At 58.3% G+C, this 20,837-nt stretch overlaps 1 protein-coding gene across 2 annotated transcripts in view; it reads left to right on the top strand.

Moving 5' to 3' along the window:
• Nucleotides 1-20,837, top strand: part of LOC102114742 (ATP-binding cassette sub-family A member 9-like) — a 43,417-nt gene that overhangs the window by 4,349 nt on the left and 18,231 nt on the right. For both annotated transcript variants that reach the window (XM_088065452.1, XM_088065453.1), the window contains exons 4-10: nucleotides 58-216; nucleotides 758-858; nucleotides 1,395-1,618; nucleotides 2,471-2,609; nucleotides 3,005-3,190; nucleotides 19,740-19,872; nucleotides 20,270-20,435. In XM_088065452.1, the coding sequence (XP_087921578.1) occupies nucleotides 58-216; nucleotides 758-858; nucleotides 1,395-1,618; nucleotides 2,471-2,609; nucleotides 3,005-3,190; nucleotides 19,740-19,872; nucleotides 20,270-20,435 (1,108 nt within the window). The remainder of the gene's footprint in view (nucleotides 1-57; nucleotides 217-757; nucleotides 859-1,394; nucleotides 1,619-2,470; nucleotides 2,610-3,004; nucleotides 3,191-19,739; nucleotides 19,873-20,269; nucleotides 20,436-20,837) is intronic.

A 20,837-nucleotide genomic window follows, 5' to 3' on the forward strand; every position in this document is an offset into this window, starting at 1 on the left:
CTGTGCTGGTTTTATTTATTCATTTAAATTAATACTATTTATCTATTCTAACGGCAGGTGTAATAATAGAAGAGATGGAAAATGAGGAGAAAATGGAAGAAAAAGCAATTTCTGAGGAGGAAACCATTGGTGTTGTTTTTAAGGATGACTTCTCCTACACTCTCAGATTTCCAGTGGGCAGAGCGGTGTTTCCAAATGAAGGCTTTGAGCACATCGGTAACCAAAGAAATGAAAGAAATGAAATCAAACCCCAGGCTTTGATTTTTGCATTAGAAACTGTTCAGCTGGATTTCTGTGCTTCTGTGCCAGCCCAAAGGCACAGAGGATGTGTGTGCCAAGTGGCTCAAGGGAGACATGAGTTAAAATTTGAGGGTTTGTGTCTGTAAAAGGAAAAAAAAATTGTCAGAGAAAAAAGTTGTAGGGACAGAAATGTCATCCACAGGCAGAGAATGAGAGAATCCCAGCATGGTTTGGGGTGGAAGGGAGTTCAGGGATCATCCAGTGCCTTTTTGCCCCTCTCCCTTTCGTACCTTAACACATCAAATCATGCCTGGAAAATGAGAATTGTGTGTGCAATAACAGAGATTTAACACATTAAAAGATAAAAGGAGTAAACCCCAACCTTGATTTCCTCACACTTAAGTAAAACTCATTTCCAACCCCACATGTCACGCACAAGCACTTACATGCACATGCATATGGAAATGTATTAATTAATCTTGATTAATTATTTTTTAATAATTTGCTTCCCCAACAGAAACCTGCTGGGATTTTTCAGCAAGGCACTGCAAGGTTCCTCTGTACTGGTACGGGGGATTCCTCTCAGTCCAGTCCAGCATCGATGCAGCAGTCATAGAGGTAAGTGTGCTCATGATGGGATTTGCTGTTCTTCCCAGAGTTCTGTGTAAACTTAAAACCCAAACTGATGAAAGCAAAATCAGAGGGGGGAAAATAATCAAACCCAACCACCAAGAAAAGCACCAAGCCAGTTCATTTTTCCATCCCTAAAAGTGTGCAAGGCCAAGTTGAACAGGGCTTGGTGTAACCTGGGATAGTGGGAGGGGTCCCTGCCCGTGGTAGGGGGTGGAACAAGGGGATCTTCAAGGTCCCTTCCAACCCAAACCATTCTGGGATGCTCTGATTTTTTGTGGTCATCAACTTCTTAAGTACATAATTCAAAATTTGAAAGAATGACAGATCATTCTCACGGCTCGAGGCAGCGAATGGAATGATGTTTATTGCAAGGCAACACAAAAAGATCATAAATACTGATTATTTGCTTATAAACTTATTATTGACCAGCTGATAATTCTAATGTTTGTAACTCCCTGTTTGTTCTGATGCTGGCTGTTTCATTGCAAAAATGAAATGAATGTCTGATTTCTTTCCTTTAGATGAAAACCAACCACTCTGTGTGGAAAGAAATGAAGTCAATTACTGGAGTTCACCTGAAAACCGTGCTGAAACCTCTGTTTAAACTGGATTACATTTGGTTCATTATCTGTGCCATACTGAGCTACTGCCCATACATGCACTTTTTATCAGTCAAAGTTCTCAAGGAGAAGAAGAAGCTGAAGATATTGATGAGAGCAATGGGTCTGCAAGATATCTCCTTCTGGTAAGTCTCAGAAATTAATGTGTAATTAAAGGGATTATTTTCTCAAGTGTGTGAGCAGCCTGGTCTGGTGGCCCTGCCCATGGCAGGGGTGGAATTAGGGGGTTTTTGAGGTTCCTAAACCATTCTGGGGTTCTCTTTGCTGGGAGAACTCTGTTTCCAAGCCTGAGAAAGGTTTTTTGTAGCTGTTTTGTCGCTCTTCCCCCCCCAGAAAAAGAGGAGGAGCCCTCCTCGTGGAGCAGGGGTGCGTGCAGCAGGGCTCTGGGTGTGGAGGGGTTGTTTGCCTCCAGAAAATGGGTGGAACACACAGAAAAAGCGAATAAACAACAAATTCTGGAGAAACCCCTGAATGCTGAAGCAGAGGAGGGACACAGGGTCTATCCAAAGAGGCTTTCCTAATGGGCATGAACATTTCACAGCATCAGGAAAAGCAGATGGATAAAAGGTGCTGGCTGCAGATCCTCTATGTCCCTTTGCTGCCATCATTGCACCTGCAGAGATCTGGGCACCTGAATTTGTCAAGAACTTTTCACCTGAGCAGTAACCAGGCACTGAACAGGCTGCCCAGAGAGGATGTGGAGTGTCCCTCACTGGAGATACTCCAGACCCATCTGGACACATTCCTGTGCCTTCTGCTCTGGGATGACCCTTTTTGAGCAGAGACATCAACCCTCCGCGTCCCTTCCAACCTGGCCCTTCCTGTGGCTCTCTGATATTTGCACCTGTCCAGTCTGGAAGCTCTACATGGATGAAAATACAAAATATTTGAACTAAAACCACTGTGCCTTGTATTGGCTATGCCGTGGCAAGTGCTGTCAGGCTCAGGGACAGAAACAGCTGTGCCTTCCTTTGCAGGTTATCCTGGAGTTTGCTGTACACTGTGTATGTCTCCATCACAGCCAGCCTGCTGACCTGGATCACCCTGAGTGAAGTTTTCAATCACAACAGCTTTTTGGAACTGTATTTTTTTTATTTCTTTTATGGCACGGCATCTGTAAGTTTGCTTTTGTGTTCTTATGTGATGCACATTTTTTTCCCCCCCGCCATTTCCTAATTAAAATATCTGAAAGACTGAGTTTTTAGGGCTAGTATTATGTGAGAAAGTAACAAAAATACTGTAATTTATTATTAGTAGGCTTTTATACCACTCCCGTTACATTTTGGGAGATTCTGACTCGAAATCAGAGTAAAGAGAGGTGCTAAAATGAGGCTGGGAGTGATTTGTCTGTCCCTATAAACCTGCCCTAAATCCCAGAGCTGTGTGCTAAACAAAGCCTTGTGCAACTGAAACCCAGCTGGGTCTCTAACTCTGCTCCTGTTTTCATGTTGGTTGTTTTCTTAAATTGCAGCAGAAATGCACCCTGCTAACCCTGGTTTTCTCTGCTGCAGATTCACTTCACTTTCCTGCTCAGCTCGTTGCTAAAGCAGCCAAATATTTCCAGTTTTGTGGGATTTCTCCTTCACATCCTCTTTGGGGCACTGGGCTTTTTGACGTTGTTTGAAAAACTGCCACGGGCTTTGGAATGGATTTTAAACCTCTTCAGTCCTTTTGCCTTCACAGCTGGCCTCGCAACGGTATGTCCATAACAAACCCAGGGCAGCACAAAACCTCAGCCCCAGAATTTCTGCCAGGGAGCAGCAAAATCCACAGTTTGCATCTGCAGAACAACCCAGTCACCCCCTCTGCTTTTAAAAAGAAAACCTCCCCCCCCGCGATGGTGCTGAGCACCCTCGGGATGGTGCTGAGCAACCTCGGGTCTCATCCTGCACCCTCAGGATGGTGCTGAGCGCCCTCGGGATGGTGCTGAGCAACCACCTGACGGTGCTCAGCACCCTCAGGAAGGTGCTCAGCACCATTGGGACTCATCCTGCACCCTCGGCACTCATCCTGCACCCTCGGGATGGTGCTGAGCACCCTCGGCATGGTGCTGAGCACCTTCGGAAAGGTGCTCAGCACCATCCCGAGGGTGCTCAGCACCATCGCGAGGGTGCAGGATGAGTCCCGAGGTTGCTCAGCACCATCCCGAGGGTTCTCAGCACCTTCCCTGGGTGCTCAGCACCCTCGGCACTCATCCTGCACGTTCTGGAAGGCGCTCAGCTCCCTCCGGACCTTTGACCCTGTTCCCTTTGATCCCAGTACCTTTTTTCCGTTTCTCCCATCGTTCCCTTTTTTTTCTTTATTCCTGGTTTGTTGTTTTCTTTCCCGGGTTTTTTTTCCCGATTTCCAGGGTTTTTTTCTTTATTCCCGTTTTTTTCCCCCGATTCCCGTGATTTTCCCGATACCCAGTTTTTTCTTTATTCCAGTTCCCCCCCCCCCCCCCCCCCCGATTCTCGGTTTTTCTTTTCCTGATTCCCGGGCTTTTCCCTATTCCCCGTTTTTCTCTATTCCCGGTTCTTTTTCCCCATTCCCGATATTTTCCCCCCCAATTCCCATTTTCGTGATTCCCGCCTTTTCCCCCAGTTGCCGATTTTCCCCCGATTCCCGTTTATTTATTGTGCCGGTGTTAGCAGCGGGGCAGAGACAGGCGGGGGCCGTGTGCCGGCGCCGGGCGGCTTCGCTGGTGGACGCGGGGACGCGAAGACGCACGGCGGGGAGCGGACAGTGGCTGGGCCGGGCGGTGGCAGAGGCGACGCGGGTGTCAGCAGTTGTAGAGCCGGGGTCCCGTGCCCGTTCTCTTTCTCCCCCTCCGCGGTTTGAGAGGCCGGCACGGGGGGGTGGCACGGGGGGCCCGGGGACGGCGGCGGCGGGAGCATCGGCGCTAGAAGCGGTGACTGCGCATGCGTGGATGACGTCAGCGCCGCAAGGCAGCACGGGGGAGCGGTGGACGGCAGCGCCAATTTCGGATCGGCCCGCGCCGCACAGATCGGTGTCGCTGCACGGCGGCGGCGGGGCCGGCGGCCCCACGGGCGCCGGGAAAGCGGAGCCCGCGGGGCACCAAGGCGGCGCGGGCGGCACGGAGGGGGCGTAGGGGAGCTGAGCTGCGGGAACCGCGATGCCGAGGGCGGGCGGGGTGGCGGAGCCGGGAATCACGGTGTCGGCGGGGGAAGGCGGGACCGCGGGGACCGCGCCGCCGGGGGCCGGCGGAGCCGCGGCGGCGGCGGGGCCCATAGCCGCGGGGACGGTGGAACGGGGCGGGACCGCAGCAGCGGGGGAAGCTCGGACGGCAGGAGGGGGGCAAAAGCGGGGGGGGCGGTGGGACGGGGAAGGCGGGGGGAGGGGTGGGAACGGAGCGTGCCGGGACTGGGGTAGGGGGAACGGGGGCCGCGTGCTCGGGGGGCGGGGGCACACCGGTCCGAGCGGGCAGGAAGGGAGGGGGGCCGGCGGGGACCGAGGGAACGGGGGCCGCGTGCTCGGGTGTAGGGGTAGGAGAGACGGAGGTCGCGGGCTACGGGGAGCTGGTCGCGCGTTGTGTATTCGCAGCACACATTTCTACCAGTGCTCTGCAGGCTGGCAGGAGTTTAGCGGCTGCCATATCTCGGCGGGAAATGTTATTAAAAAGCTTATTACCGACTGTGTCCCAGAAATCTCTAGTGAAAAAATCTGAGCGTTTTGCCTTTGGGAAATTAACTCGAATCCAGGTTAGGAGGGGTTTTACTTCTCGTTTAGGCAAATTACTTTGGCTGGCTTTCAGGAAGAATTGGAGTTGCTTATACAGCTTTTTGTCTGGGGTTGAACAGTTCTGACCCGTGATAGACTGCTTTGTGACTCACCTCTTATTTAACTGATGTTGGCTCGTCTCTCAGAGCTCGGGCGATGGCTGCTGGCCAGGCACCTCCCGTCCGTTCTCGGCTGTCACTTAGTAATACTCGCACATAACCACGCTGCAGAGTCGTCGGAAAGCTACGGTTTGGACACTGCAGCGGAAACACTTTTAGAGAGATCGGGGTGCAGATGCTGTGGCAGCGTTTGCCCCTCGCTCGACCACGTAGAGGCTTTCCCCGCCGCTTAGCCCAGGTGGGCCGTCGCCTTGCAACGCCCCCCGGAGCTCCACGGGGGCTCCACGGAAACCAGGGGTGCAGACGCTGCTTGGCAACCTTCACCCCGAATAAACCACGCAGGGGGGGGTGTCCTGTGTAGCACAGGAGAGACGTGGCTTCGCCACACCTCTCAGTGCCACAGGGCCCTGCGGCAACCAGGGGTGCAGAGGTCACTGGGCAATCTGCACCCCGAATAAACCACGCGGGAGGGGATTCCCTTGTAGCACAGGAGAGATGCGGCTTCGTCACACTTCTCAGTAGCAAGAACTCATCCTGCACCCTCGGGATGGTGCTGAGCAGCCTCGGGACTCATCCTGCACTCTCGGGATGGTGCTGAGCAACCTCGGGACTCATCCTGCTCCCTCGGGATGGTGCTGAGCAACCTCGGGACTCATCCTGCACCCTAGGGATGGTGCTGAGCACCCTCGGGATGGTGCTGAGCAACCTCGGGACTCATCCTGCACCCTCGGGATGGTGCTGAGCACCCTCGGGAGGGTGCTGAGCAACCTCGGGACTCATCCTGCACCCCCGCGATGGTGCTGAGCACCCTCGGGACTCATCCTGCCCCCCTGCGATGGTGCTGAGCACCCTAGGGAGGGTGCTGAGCAACCTCGGGACTCATCCTGCAACCCCGTGATGGTGCTGAGCACCCTCGGGACGGTGCTGAGCAACCTCGGGACTAATCCTGCACCCCCGCGATGGTGCTGAGCACCCTCGGGATGGTGCTGAGCAACCTCGGGACTCATCCTGCACCCTAGGGATGGTGCTGAGCAACCTCGGGACTCATCCTGCACCCTCGCGATGGTGCTGAGCACCCTCGGGATGGTGCTGAGCAACCTCGGGACTCATCCTGCACCCTCGCGATGGTGCTGAGCACCCTCGGGATGGTGCTGAGCAACCTCGGGACTCATCCTGCACCCTCGGGATGGTGCTGAGCACCCTCGGGATGGTGCTGAGCAAGCGGCTGAGGGTGCTCAGCACCCACAGGATGGTGATCAGCACCATTGGGACTCATCCTGCACCCTCGGCACTCATCCTGCACCCTCGGGATGGTGCTGAGCACCCTCGGAATGGTGCTGAGCAACCTCGGGGCTCATCCTGCACCCTCGGGATGGTGCTGAGCAACCTCGGGACTCATCTTGCACCCTCGCGATGGTGCTGAGCACCCTCGGGATGGTGCTGAGCACCATCGGGACTCATCCTGCACCCTCGGGATGGTGCTGAGCACCCTCGGGATGGTGCTGAGCAACCTCGGGACTCATCCTGCACCCTCGGGATGGTGCTGAGCACCCTCGGGATGGTGCTGAGCAACCTCGGGACTCATCCTGCACCCCCGCGATGGTGCTGAGCACGGCTGGGATGGTGTTGAGCAACCGCTTGACGGTGCTCAGCACCCTCAGGATGGCGCACAGCACCATTGGGACTCATCCTGCACTCCCGGGACTCATCCTGCACCCTCAGGATGGTGCTGAGCACCCTCGGGATGGTGCTGGGCAACTTCGGGACTCATCCTGCACCCTCGGGATGGTGCTGAGCACCCACGGGATGGTGCTGAGCAACCTCGGGACTCATCCTGCACCCCCGCGATGGTGCTGAGCACCCTCGGGATGGTGCTGAGCAGCCTCGGGACTCATCCTGCACCCTCGGGATGGTGCTGAGCACCCACGGGATGGTGCTGAGCAACCTCGGGACTCATCCTGCTCCCTCGGGATGGTGCTGAGCACCCTCGGGATGGTGCTGAGCAACCTCGGGACTCATCCTGCACCCTCGGGATGGTGCTGAGCACCCTCGGCATGGTGCTGAGCAACCTCGGGACTCATCCTGCACCCCCGCGATGGTGCTGAGCACCCTCGGGATGGTGCTGAGCAACCTCGGGACTCATCCTGCACCCTCGCGATGGTGCTGAGCACCCTCGGGAGGGTGCTTAGCAACCTCGGGACTCATCCTGCACCCTCGAGATGGTGCTGAGCACCCTCGGGATGGTGCTGAGCAACCTCGGGACTCATCCTGCACCCTCGGGATGGTGCTGAGCACCCTCGGGATGGTGCTGAGCAACCTCGGGACTCATCCTGCTCCCTCGGGATGGTGCTGAGCACCCTCGGGATGGTGCTGAGCAACCTCGGGACTCATCCTGCTCCCTCGCGATGGTGCTGAGCACCCTCGGGATGGTGCTGAGCAACCTCGGGATGGTGCTGAGCAACCTCGGGACTCATCCTGCACCCTCTCGATGGTGCTGAGCACCCTCGGGATGGTGCTGAGCAACCTCGGGACTCATCCTGCACCCTCGCGATGGTGCTGAGCACCCTCGGGATGGTGCTGAGCAACCTCGGGACTCATCCTGCACCCTAGGGATGGTGCTGAGCACCCTCGGGATGGTGCTGAGCAACCTCGGGACTCATCCTGCACCCTCGGGATGGTGCTGAGCACCCTCGGGAGGGTGCTGAGCAACCTCGGGACTCATCCTGCAGCCTCGCGATGGTGCTGAGCACCCTCGGGAGGGTGCTGAGCAACCTCGGGACTCATCCTGCACCCTCGCGATGGTGCTGAGCACCCTCGGGAGGGTGCTGAGCAACCTCGGGACTCATCCTGCACCCTCGCGATGGTGCTGAGCACCCTAGGGATGGTGCTGAGCAAGCTCGGGACTCATCCTGCACTCTCGGGATGGTGCTGAGCACCCTCGGGATGGTGCTGAGCAACCTCGGGACTCATCCTGCACCCTCGCGATGGTGCTGAGCACCCTCAGGATGGTGCTGAGCAACTTCGGGACTCATCCTGCACCCCCGCGATGGTGCTGAGCACCCTCGGGATGGTGCTGAGCAACCTCGGGACTCATCCTGCACCCTCGGGATGGTGCTGAGCACCCTCGGGATGGTGCTGAGCAACCTCGGGACTCATCCTGCACCCCCGCGATGGTGCTGAGCACCCTCGGGATGGTGCTGAGCAAGCTCGGGACTCATCCTGCACCCTCGCGATGGTGCTGAGCACCCTCAGGATGGTGCTGAGCAACTTCGGGACTCATCCTGCACCCCCGCGATGGTGCTGAGCACCCTCGGGATGGTGCTGAGCAACCTCGGGACTCATCCTGCACCCTCGGGATGGTGCTGAGCACCCTCGGGATGGTGCTGAGCAACCGCCTGACGGTGCTCAGCACCCTCAGGATGGTGCTCAGCACCATTGGGACTCATCCTGCACCCTCGGCACTCATCCTGCACCCTCGGGATGGTGCTGAGCACCCTCGGCATGGTGCTGAGCAACGGCCTGAGGATGCTCAGCACCCTCAGGATGGTGCTCAGCACCATTGGGACTCATCCTGCACCCTCGGCACTCATCCTGCACCCTCCGGATGGTGCTGAGCACCCTCGGGATGGTGCTGAGCAACCTCGGGACTCATCCTGCACCCTCGGGATGGTGCTGAGCACCCTCGGGATGGTGCTGAGCAACCGCCTGACGGTGCTCAGCACCCTCAGGAAGGTGCTCAGCACCATTGGGACTCATCCTGCACCCTCGGCACTCATCCTGCTCCCTCGGGATGGTGCTGAGCACCCTCGGCATGGTGCTGAGCAACGGCCTGGGGATGCTCAGCACCCTCAGGATGGTGCTCAGCACCATTGGGACTCATCCTGCACCTCCGGCACTCATCCTGCACCCTCGGGATGGTGCTGAGCAACCTCGGGATGGTGCTGAGCAAGCGGCTGACGGTGCTCAGCACCCTCAGGATGGTGCTCAGCACCTTTGGGACTCATCCTGCACCCTCGGCACTCATCCTGCACCCTCGGGATGGTGCTGAGCACCCTCTGGATGGTGCTGAGCACCTTCCCGTGGGTGCTCAGCACCATGCCGAGGGTGCTCAGCACCATCCCGAGGGAGCAGGATGAGTCCCGAGGTTGCTCAGCACCCTCCCGAAGGTGCTCAGCACCATCGCGGGGGTGCAGGATGAGTCCCGAGGTTGCTCAGCACCATCCCGAGGGTGCTCAGCACCATCGCGGGGGTGCAGGATGAGTCCCGAGGTTGCTCAGCACCATCCCGAGGGTGCTCAGCACCATCGCGAGGGTGCAGGATGAGTCCCGAGGTTGCTCAGCACCATCCCGAGGGTGCTCAGCACCATCGCGAGGGTGCAGGATGAGTCCCGAGCTTGCTCAGCACCATCCCGAGGGTGCTCAGCACCATCGCGAGGGTGCAGGATGAGTCCCGAGGTTGCTCAGCACCATCCCGAGGGTGCTCAGCACCATCGCGAGGGTGCAGGATGAGTCCCGAGGTTGCTCAGCACCATCCCGAGGGTGCTCAGCACCATCGCGAGGGTGCAGGATGAGTCCCGAGGTTGCTCAGCACCATCCCGAGGGTGCTCAGCACCATCGCGAGGGTGCAGGATGAGTCCCGAGGTTGCTCAGCACCATCCCGTGGGTGCTCAGCACCATCGCGAGGGTGCAGGATGAGTCCCGAGGCTGCTCAGCACCATCCCGAGGGTGCTCAGCACCATCCCGAGGGTTCTCAGCACCTTCCCTGGGTGCTCAGCACCCTCGGCACTCATCCTGCACGTTCTGGAAGGCGCTCAGCTCCCTCCGGACCTTTGACCCTGTTCCCTTTGATCCCAGTACCTTTTTTCCGTTTCTCCCATCGTTCCCTTTTTTTTCTTTATTCCTGGTTTGTTGTTTTCTTTCCCGGGTTTTTTTTCCCGATTTCCAGGGTTTTTTTCTTTATTCCCGTTTTTTCCCCCGATTCCCGTGATTTTCCCGATACCCAGTTTTTTCTTTATTCCAGTTCCCCCCCCCCCCCCCCCGATTCTCGGTTTTTCTTTTCCTGATTCCCGGGCTTTTCCCTATTCCCCGTTTTTCTCTATTCCCGGTTCTTTTTCCCCATTCCCGATATTTTCCCCCCCAATTCCCATTTTCGTGATTCCCGCCTTTTCCCCCAGTTGCCGATTTTCCCCCGATTCCCGTTTATTTATTGTGCCGGTGTTAGCAGCGGGGCAGAGACAGGCGGGGGCCGTGTGCCGGCGCCGGGCGGCTTCGCTGGTGGACGCGGGGACGCGAAGACGCACGGCGGGGAGCGGACAGTGGCTGGGCCGGGCGGTGGCAGAGGCGACGCGGGTGTCAGCAGTTGTAGAGCCGGGGTCCCGTGCCCGTTCTCTTTCTCCCCCTCCGCGGTTTGAGAGGCCGGCACGGGGGGGTGGCACGGGGGGCCCGGGGACGGCGGCGGCGGGAGCATCGGCGCTAGAAGCGGTGACTGCGCATGCGTGGATGACGTCAGCGCCGCAAGGCAGCACGGGGGAGCGGTGGACGGCAGCGCCAATTTCGGATCGGCCCGCGCCGCACAGATCGGTGTCGCTGCACGGCGGCGGCGGGGCCGGCGGCCCCACGGGCGCCGGGAAAGCGGAGCCCGCGGGGCACCAAGGCGGCGCGGGCGGCACGGAGGGGGCGTAGGGGAGCTGAGCTGCGGGAACCGCGATGCCGAGGGCGGGCGGGGTGGCGGAGCCGGGAATCACGGTGTCGGCGGGGGAAGGCGGGACCGCGGGGACCGCGCCGCCGGGGGCCGGCGGAGCCGCGGCGGCGGCGGGGCCCATAGCCGCGGGGACGGTGGAACGGGGCGGGACCGCAGCAGCGGGGGAAGCTCGGACGGCAGGAGGGGGGCAAAAGCGGGGGGGGGCGGTGGGAACGGAGCGTGCCGGGACTGGGTGTCGTGGTTTTAAACCAATAACTAAGAAAATTACTTATTTCTTGCTGTGAGATATGGATTAGAACAAGAGCAAAACAGGCATAAAACTTAAAAGGGAAAAAAAAGAAAGTTTATTGACAAACTACAATAAGAACACCAGAATAAACTTCCAGAAAAACCTTTTCATCCCCTGTCTACCCACTATTCCCTTGTTCACATGACAAAAGAGACAAAACCTTTGGAACTTTGATGGTTAAAACAGTCCCAATTCTTGCTACAGTCCTTTCACCAGTCTTTATAGAGAAACAGAAGTTTCTTCCTGTTAATTTATGGAGTTTCTCACAAGAAAAACTATTTTTCTTATAGTTTTCCATTGCTCTAATGTTAGCTGCCCAGAGCTGCTGTTATTAGAGCCCACTCCTCCCATTTTCACATCACTCTTAAGTGTGTATGGGCCATGAGTCTAGGGATGGGATTTTTAAGGATAAGTTATTCAAAGGCAAAAAGTCTTCTTCATCTGTTTCCGTGAGCTTCACTAGAAAACAGTTTTCTCATTGCCTCTCAAGGCTTCAAATCTTCCAGCACTTCACTGTACCATAATTACTCTACTTTTTTACTCAAAATTTACACTTTGAACACTCTATTCCTCCCTATTTACTGTCATGAATTAAAGGAGTGTTTTCGAGACCTTATTGTCCATTTCCATAGTTTTAACAGAAAGATATTTCAGCTTAATTAAAGCATCTTCTTAATTCTCTACCTTTTCTTTTCTTTCCTGTCACTAGTAGTTTATAAAGTCTCTTTTCATGTTGATCACTCTCTTTTCTCTGTCTGGATAAAAAGATTAATCCGCAAGTCTCATCTGGGAAATGAAAGAGTTAAAATCTTGCCCAGGCTGTTGTAGGTAGTTCTGTGGCTTCGGCCGGTGCAGGAGCTGGAGCCGTCTGCGATGGAAAGCTCCTCACGGCTGCTCTGGAGAGTGCAGTCGCCGCGCCCAGCCCGCTGCAGGCCCAGAGCCCTCTCTCCTTCTTCACTCAGCAGTCTCCAGTGAATCCAGCCACAGCAAAAAACCTGCAGCCGAGCCAGAGATCGGCTCGGCCCGGCCCGGCCGGAGCCCGGAGAAAACCCCCTCCACAGGGCCCGCATCCCCCGGCCGGGAGACGCTGGGCCCAGCCCAGTCCCCGCCCGGCCGCATGGGCTGGGCAGGGAGCGGGAAGCCTGGGGCTCTGCCGCCCTTCCCAGCCAGGAAACAAAGAGAGCCAAGAGAGCTCTGGTTTTACACTTTAAGGTAGGGTTCACAAGTTGATCCCACTTTTCAATGGCCTAAACTGCTGTCAATTCTCAGCAATGACCGATAATTGGTCAGGAGAAAAGACGCCAGGCAGATCCCAGCAACTTAAACTTTCTTAAAGGTAAAGTAACTCCATGACACTGGGGTAGGGGGAACGGGGGCCGCGTGCTCGGGGGGCGGGGGCACACCGGTCCGAGCGGGCAGGAAGGGAGGGGGGCCGGCGGGGACCGAGGGAACGGGGGCCGCGTGCTCGGGTGTAGGGGTAGGAGAGACGGAGGTCGCGGGCTACGGGGAGCTGGTCGCGCGTTGTGTATTCGCAGCACACATTTCTACCAGTGCTCTGCAGGCTGGCAGGAGTTTAGCAGCTGCCATATCTCGGCGGGAAATGTTATTAAAAAGCTTATTACCGACTGTGTCCCAGAAATCTCTAGTGAAAAAAATCTGAGCGTTTTGCCTTTGGGAAATTAACTCGAATCCAGGTTAGGAGGGGTTTTACTTCTCGTTTAGGCAAATTACTTTGGCTGGCTTTCAGGAAGAATTGGAGTTGCTTATACAGCTTTTTGTCTGGGGTTGAACAGTTCTGACCCGTGATAGACTGCTTTGTGACTCACCTCTTATTTAACTGATGTTGGCTCGTCTCTCAGAGCTCGGGCGATGGCTGCTGGCCAGGCACCTCCCGTCCGTTCTCGGCTGTCACTTAGTAATACTCGCACATAACCACGCTGCAGAGTCGTCGGAAAGCTACGGTTTGGACACTGCAGCGGAAACACTTTTAGAGAGATCGGGGTGCAGATGCTGTGGCAGCGTTTGCCCCTCGCTCGACCACGTAGAGGCTTTCCCCGCCGCTTAGCCCAGGTGGGCCGTCGCCTTGCGACGCCCCCCGGAGCTCCACGGGGGCTCCACGGAAACCAGGGGTGCAGACGCTGCTTGGCAACCTTCACCCCGAATAAACCACGCAGGAGGGGTGTCCCGTGTAGCACAGGAGAGACGTGGCTTCGCCACACCTCTCAGTGCCACAGGGCCCTGCGGCAACCAGGGGTGCAGAGGTCACTGGGCAATCTGCACCCCGAATAAACCACGCGGGAGGGGATTCCCTTGTAGCACAGGAGAGATGCGGCTTCGTCACACTTCTCAGTAGCAAGAACTCATCCTGCACCCTCGGGATGGTGCTGAGCATCCTCGGGACTCATCCTGCACCCTCGGGATGGTGCTGAGCACCCTCGGGACTCATCCTGCACCCTCGGGATGGTGCTGAGCAACCTCGGGACTCATCCTGCACCCCCGCGATGGTGCTGAGCACCGCTGGGATGGTGTTGAGCAACCGCTTGACGGTGCTCAGCACCCTCAGGATGGCGCTCAGCACCATTGGGACTCATCCTGCACTCCCGGGACTCATCCTGCACCCTCAGGATGGTGCTGAGCACCCTCGGGATGGTGCTGAGCAACCTCGGGACTCATCCTGCACCCTCGGGATGGTGCTGAGCACCCTCGGGATGGTGCTGAGCAACCTCGGGACTCATCCTGCACCCTCGGGATGGTGCTGAGCAACCTCGGGACTCATCCTGCACCCCCGCGATGGTGCTGAGCACCCTCGGGATGGTGCTGAGCAACCTCGGGACTCATCCTGCACCCTCGCGATGGTGCTGAGCACCCTCGGGATGGTGCTGAGCAACGGCCTGAGGATGCTCAGCACCCTCAGGATGGTGCTCAGCACCATTGGGACTCATCCTGCACCTCCGGCACTCATCCTGCACCCTCGGGATGGTGCTGAGCAACCTCGGGACTCATCCTGCACCCTCGCGATGGTGCTGAGCACCCTCGGGATGGTGCTGAGCAACCTCGGGACTCATCCTGCACCCTCGCGATGGTGCTGAGCACCCTCGGGATGGTGCTGAGCAACCTCGGGACTCATCCTGCACCCTCGCGATGGTGCTGAGCACCCTCGGGATGGTGCTGAGCAACCTCGGGACTCATCCTGCACCCTCGGGATGGTGCTGAGCACCCTCGGGATGGTGCTGAGCACCCTCGGGATGGTGCTGAGCAACCTCGGGACTCATCCTGCACCCTCGGGATGGTGCTGAGCACCCTCGGGATGGTGCTGAGCAACCTCGGGACTCATCCTGCACCCTCGCGATGGTGCTGAGCACCCTCGGGATGGTGCTGAGCAACCTCGGGACTCATCCTGCACCCTCGCGATGGTGCTGAGCACCCTCGGGATGGTGCTGAGCAACCTCGGGACTCATCCTGCACCCTCTCGATGGTGCTGAGCACCCTCGGCATGGTGCTGAGCAACGGCCTGAGGATGCTCAGCACCCTCAGGATGGTGCTCAGCACCATTGGGACTCATCCTGCACCTCCGGCACTCATCCTGCACCCTTGGGATGGTGCTGAGCAACCTCGGGACTCATCCTGCACCCTCGCGATGGTGCTGAGCACCCTCGGGATGGTGCTGAGCAACCTCGGGACTCATCCTGCACCCTCGCGATGGTGCTGAGCACCCTCGGGATGGTGCTGAGCAACCTCGGGACTCATCTTGCACCCTCGCGATGGTGCTGAGCACCCTCGGGATGGTGCTGAGCACCATCGGGACTCATCCTGCACCCTCGGGATGGTGCTGAGCAACCTCGGGACTCATCCTGCACCCCCGCGATGGTGCTGAGCACCCTCGGGATGGTGCTGAGCAACCTCGGGACTCATCCTGCACCCCCGCGATGGTGCTGAGCACCGCTGGGATGGTGTTGAGCAACCGCTTGACGGTGCTCAGCACCCTCAGGATGGCGCTCAGCACCATTGGGACTCATCCTGCACTCCCGGGACTCATCCTGCACCCTCAGGATGGTGCTGAGCACCCTCGGGATGGTGCTGAGCAACCTCGGGACTCATCCTGCACCCTCGGGATGGTGCTGAGCAACCTCGGGACTCATCCTGCACCCTCGGGATGGTGCTGAGCAACCTCGGGACTCATCCTGCACCCTCGGGATGGTGCTGAGCACCCTCGGGATGGTGCTGAGCAACCTCGGGACTCATCCTGCACCCTCGCGATGGTGCTGAGCACCCTCGGGAGGGTGCTGAGCAACCTCGGGACTCATCCTGCACCCTCGAGATGGTGCTGAGCACCCTCGGGATGGTGCTGAGCAAGCTCGGGACTCATCCTGCACCCTCGGGATGGTGCTGAGCACCCTCGGGATGGTGCTGAGCAACCTCGGGACTCATCCTGCTCCCTCGGGATGGTGCTGAGCACCCTCGGGATGGTGCTGAGCAACCTCGGGACTCATCCTGCTCCCTCGGGATGGTGCTGAGCACCCTCGGGATGGTGCTGAGCACCCTCGGGATGGTGCTGAGCAACCTCGGGACTCATCCTGCACCCTCGGGATGGTGCTGAGCAACCTCGGGACTCATCCTGCACCCTCGCGATGGTGCTGAGCAACCTCGGGACTCATCCTGCACCCCCGCGATGGTGCTGAGCACCCTCGGGATGGTGCTGAGCACCCTCGGGATGGTGCTGAGCAACCTCGGGACTCATCCTGCACCCTCGGGATGGTGCTGAGCACCCTCGGCATGGTGCTGAGCAACCTCGGGACTCATCCTGCTCCCTCGGGATGGTGCTGAGCACCCTCGGGATGGTGCTGAGCAACCTCGGGACTCATCCTGCACCCCCGCGATGGTGCTGAGCACCCTCGGGACTCATCCTGCCCCCCTGCGATGGTGCTGAGCACCCTAGGGAGGGTGCTGAGCAACCTCGGGACTCATCCTGCAACCCCGTGATGGTGCTGAGCACCCTCGGGACGGTGCTGAGCAACCTCGGGACTAATCCTGCACCCCCGCGATGGTGCTGAGCACCCTCGGGATGGTGCTGAGCAACCTCGGGACTCATCCTGCACCCTCGGGATGGTGCTGAGCACCCTCGGGATGGTGCTGAGCAACCTCGGGACTCATCCTGCACCCTAGGGATGGTGCTGAGCACCCTCGGGATGGTGCTGAGCAACCTCGGGACTCATCCTGCACCCTCGCGATGGTGCTGAGCACCCTCGGGATGGTGCTGAGCAACCTCGGGACTCATCCTGCTCCCTCGGGATGGTGCTGAGCACCCTCGGGATGGTGCTGAGCAACCTCGGGACTCATCCTGCACCCTCGCGATGCTGCTGAGCACCCTCGGGAGGGTGCTGAGCAACCTCGGGACTCATCCTGCAGCCTCGCGATGGTGCTGAGCACCCTCGGGAGGGTGCTCAGCAACCTCGGGACTCATCCTGCACCCTCGCGATGGTGCTGAGCACCCTAGGGATGGTGCTGAGCAACCTCGGGACTCATCCTGCACTCTCGGGATGGTGCTGAGCACCCTCGGGATGGTGCTGAGCAACCTCGGGACTCATCCTGCACCCTCGCGATGGTGCTGAGCACCCTCAGGATGGTGCTGAGCAACTTCGGGACTCATCCTGCACCCCCGCGATGGTGCTGAGCACCCTCGGGATGGTGCTGAGCAACCTCGGGACTCATCCTGCACCCTCGGGATGGTGCTGAGCACCCTCGGGATGGTGCTGAGCAACCTCGGGACTCATCCTGCACCCCCGCGATGGTGCTGAGCACCCTCGGGATGGTGCTGAGCAAGCTCGGGACTCATCCTGCACCCCCGCGATGGTGCTGAGCACCCTCGGGATGGTGCTGAGCAACCTCGGGACTCATCCTGCACCCTCGCGATGGTGCTGAGCACCCTCAGGATGGTGCTGAGCAACTTCGGGACTCATCCTGCACCCCCGCGATGGTGCTGAGCACCCTCGGGATGGTGCTGAGCAACCTCGGGACTCATCCTGCACCCTCGGGATGGTGCTGAGCACCCTCGGGATGGTGCTGAGCAACCTCGGGACTCATCCTGCACCCCCGCGATGGTGCTGAGCACCCTCGGGATGGTGCTGAGCAAGCTCGGGACTCATCCTGCACCCCCGCGATGGTGCTGAGCACCCTCGGGATGGTGCTGAGCAACCTCGGGACTCATCCTGCACCCTCGGGATGGTGCTGAGCACCCTCGGGATGGTGCTGAGCAACCTCGGGACTCATCCTGCACCCTCGCGATGGTGCTGAGCACCCTCGGGATGGTGCTGAGCAACCTCGGGACTCATCCTGCACCCTCGGGATGGTGCTGAGCACCCTCGGCATGGTGCTGAGCAACGGCCTGAGGATGCTCAGCACCCTCAGGATGGTGCTCAGCACCATTGGGACTCATCCTGCACCTCCGGCACTCATCCTGCACCCTCGGGATGGTGCTGAGCAACCTCGGGATGGTGCTGAGCAAGCGGCTGACGGTGCTCAGCACCCTCAGGATGGTGCTCAGCACCTTTGGGTCTCATCCTGCACCCTCGGCACTCATCCTGCACCCTCGGGATGGTGCTGAGCACCCTCTGGATGGTGCTGAGCACCTTCCCGTGGGTGCTCAGCACCATGCCGAGGGTGCTCAGCACCATCCCGAGGGAGCAGGATGAGTCCCGAGGTTGCTCAGCACCATCCCGTGGGTGCTCAGCACCATCGCGAGGGTGCAGGATGAGTCCCGAGGTTCCTCAGCACCATCCCGAGGGTGCTCAGCACCATCGCGAGGGTGCAGGATGAGTCCCGAGGTTCCTCAGCACCATCCCGAGGGTGCTCAGCACCATCGCGAGGGTGCAGGATGAGTCCCGAGGTTGCTCAGCACCATCCCGTGGGTGCTCAGCACCATCGCGAGGGTGCAGGATGAGTCCCGAGGCTGCTCAGCACCATCCCGAGGGTGCTCAGCACCATCCCGAGGGTTCTCAGCACCTTCCCTGGGTGCTCAGCACCCTCGGCACTCATCCTGCCCCCCTGCGATGGTGCTGAGCACCCTAGGGAGGGTGCTGAGCAACCTCGGGACTCATCCTGCAACCCCGTGATGGTGCTGAGCACCCTCGGGACGGTGCTGAGCAACCTCGGGACTAATCCTGCACCCCCGCGATGGTGCTGAGCACCCCCGCGATGGTGCTGAGCACCCTCGGGACTCATCCTGCTCCCTCGGGATGGTGCTGAGCACCCTCGGGATGGTGCTGAGCAACCTCGGGACTCATCCTGCACCCTCACGATGGTGCTGAGCACCCTCGGCATGGTGCTGAGCAACCTCGGGACTCATCCTGCACCCTCGCGATGGTGCTGAGCACCCTCGGGATGGTGCTGAGCAACCTCGGGACTCATCCTGCACCCTCGGGATGGTGCTGAGCACCCTCGGGATGGTGCTGAGCAACCTCGGGACTCATCCTGCACCCTCGGGATGGTGCTGAGCACCCTCGGCATGGTGCTGAGCAAGCGCCTGACGGTGCTCAGCACCCTCAGGATGGTGCTCAGCACCATTGGGACTCATCCTGCACCCTCGGCACTCATCCTGCACCCTCGGGATGGTGCTGAGCACCCTCTGGATGGTGCTGAGCACCTTCCCGTGGGTGCTCAGCACCATGCCGAGGGTGCTCAGCACCATCGCGAGGGTGCAGGATGAGTCCCGAGGTTCCTCAGCACCATCCCGAGGGTGCTCAGCACCTTCCCTGGGTGCTCAGCACCCTCGGCACTCATCCTGCACGTTCTGGAAGGCGCTCAGCTCCCTCCGGACCTTTGACCCTGTTCCCTTTGATCCCAGTACCTTTTTTCCGTTTCTCCCACCGTTCCCTTTTTTTTCTTTATTCCTGGTTTGTTGTTTTCTTTCCCGGGTTTTTTTTCCCGATTTCCAGGGTTTTTTTCTTTATTCCCGTTTTTTCCCCCGATTCCCGTGATTTTCCCGATACCCAGTTTTTTCTTTATTCCAGTTCCCCCCCCCAAAAAAATCAGTGCTAAATCGTGGCAGAGATGGTTGGACACTCAACTGCATCACGGATTTTCCTGCAGCAAATTGAAGTCTCCACAAAATGAGAGGTGGGATGTGGCTGGTGGGTACCAAGAGCGGCAGGAACTGCGAGGGCTGGAAGTGCTGCCTTTGCAAGCAGCACGTGCATCACTCTGTAACTTCTGCATGGTTTGAAATTCAGCTTACTGAGGCATTTCTGGTGCTCATGGTCAGGAGAAACCCTTTGCCTCCTTAGAAACAGCGTCGTGGTCACGAGCGAATTGGGTTTTTGGTGAAAATGGCTGTGATGACACAGCAGGAGCTGGCACAAAGTATTTCTGCCTGAAGGAAATTTTGCATCTGAACTGTGCTTTTTTATTTTTTCCCGCCCCTAGATGGTAAAACTAGAAAAATACGGACCAGCATTTACCCCAGAGCTGCACCCTTTTTGTAAGCTGTACCTCATCCTGAGCTTGGACAGTGTCTTGTATTTCCTGCTAGCCATCTACTTCGATAAGGTTTTGCCTGGTGAGTGAAAATGTGAGGGGGAAAATTAAAAATTCATTGCTTTTTCTTCTATAATTCCCTGCTTTGTGGAGGGAAAGTTCCCAAAGGGGATGTGAGAGGAGAGAAAGCTGCAGCCCTGCGGTGAGGCACTGAGATCCTGCTCCCACGGGCGTTGGAAGGGTGTTGTAGGACTTGACCCCAGCTTTTGGAACCAAAAAGGTTGTAAATGTGCTGTGATGATTCCCCACGTGCATTTACAGATGTGGACAACTTAAACTGCAGAATTTGTGGGCTCTTTCTCTCTGCTGGCAGTTCACGCTCTGCAGCTGCCGGGGGAGCGGTGGCTGGGCTGGGCGTTTCAGAGCTGACGGACGGAGGTTTTGGGGTTGCTGTTTCACCTTCTCTGTCTCTGATTCAGGCAAGTACGGGGTCCCACATCCTCCTGCCTTCTTCCTGAGACCCTCCTACTGGCTCAGGGGCAGCAGTGGGTCCGTGGGGGTGAGAGCTGGCAGCAGCCACGACCCCGTTCTCGGCGGTGACACTGAGCCGATGCCGCCGGGCTTCGAAGGCAAGGAAGCCATCAGGTGAGGAGCTGCTTTTGGTGTGAAAAACACAGCTCTGCAGGGATTGTTTGGCTCTAGAGAGCACAGCCACACTGCACTGCTGGCTGTCAGGCCGGCATTGTGGATAAGAGTCACTCAAACATGTGGAAGGGAGGGGTTGTTCAGTGCTTCATCCCGCTCCAGAGCTGGATTTGAACATTTGTTTGGATTTTTTTGGATGTGGGGCATCCTCCAACTTCCTCTCAGCAGCAAGTCTGTTCCTCTTCCCCATCATCTTCAAGCACAGAGAAAGAAAATTGAGGATGCTGCACTGCCCATCCTTGCAGGGCTGGGTGGGCTCGTGGCTGGTGCTGCCCACTGGTTGTTACCAGAAATCAAACAGAAATCTGCCCAAATGTCAGCTAGATCATCACCCTTAATTAA

This window comes from Pseudopodoces humilis, chromosome 21, assembly GCF_049639895.1.
Source record: "Pseudopodoces humilis isolate 2021_Gansu_Grassland_sample_001 chromosome 21, ASM4963989v1, whole genome shotgun sequence".
NCBI classification, from domain to species: Eukaryota; Metazoa; Chordata; class Aves; order Passeriformes; family Paridae; genus Pseudopodoces; species Pseudopodoces humilis.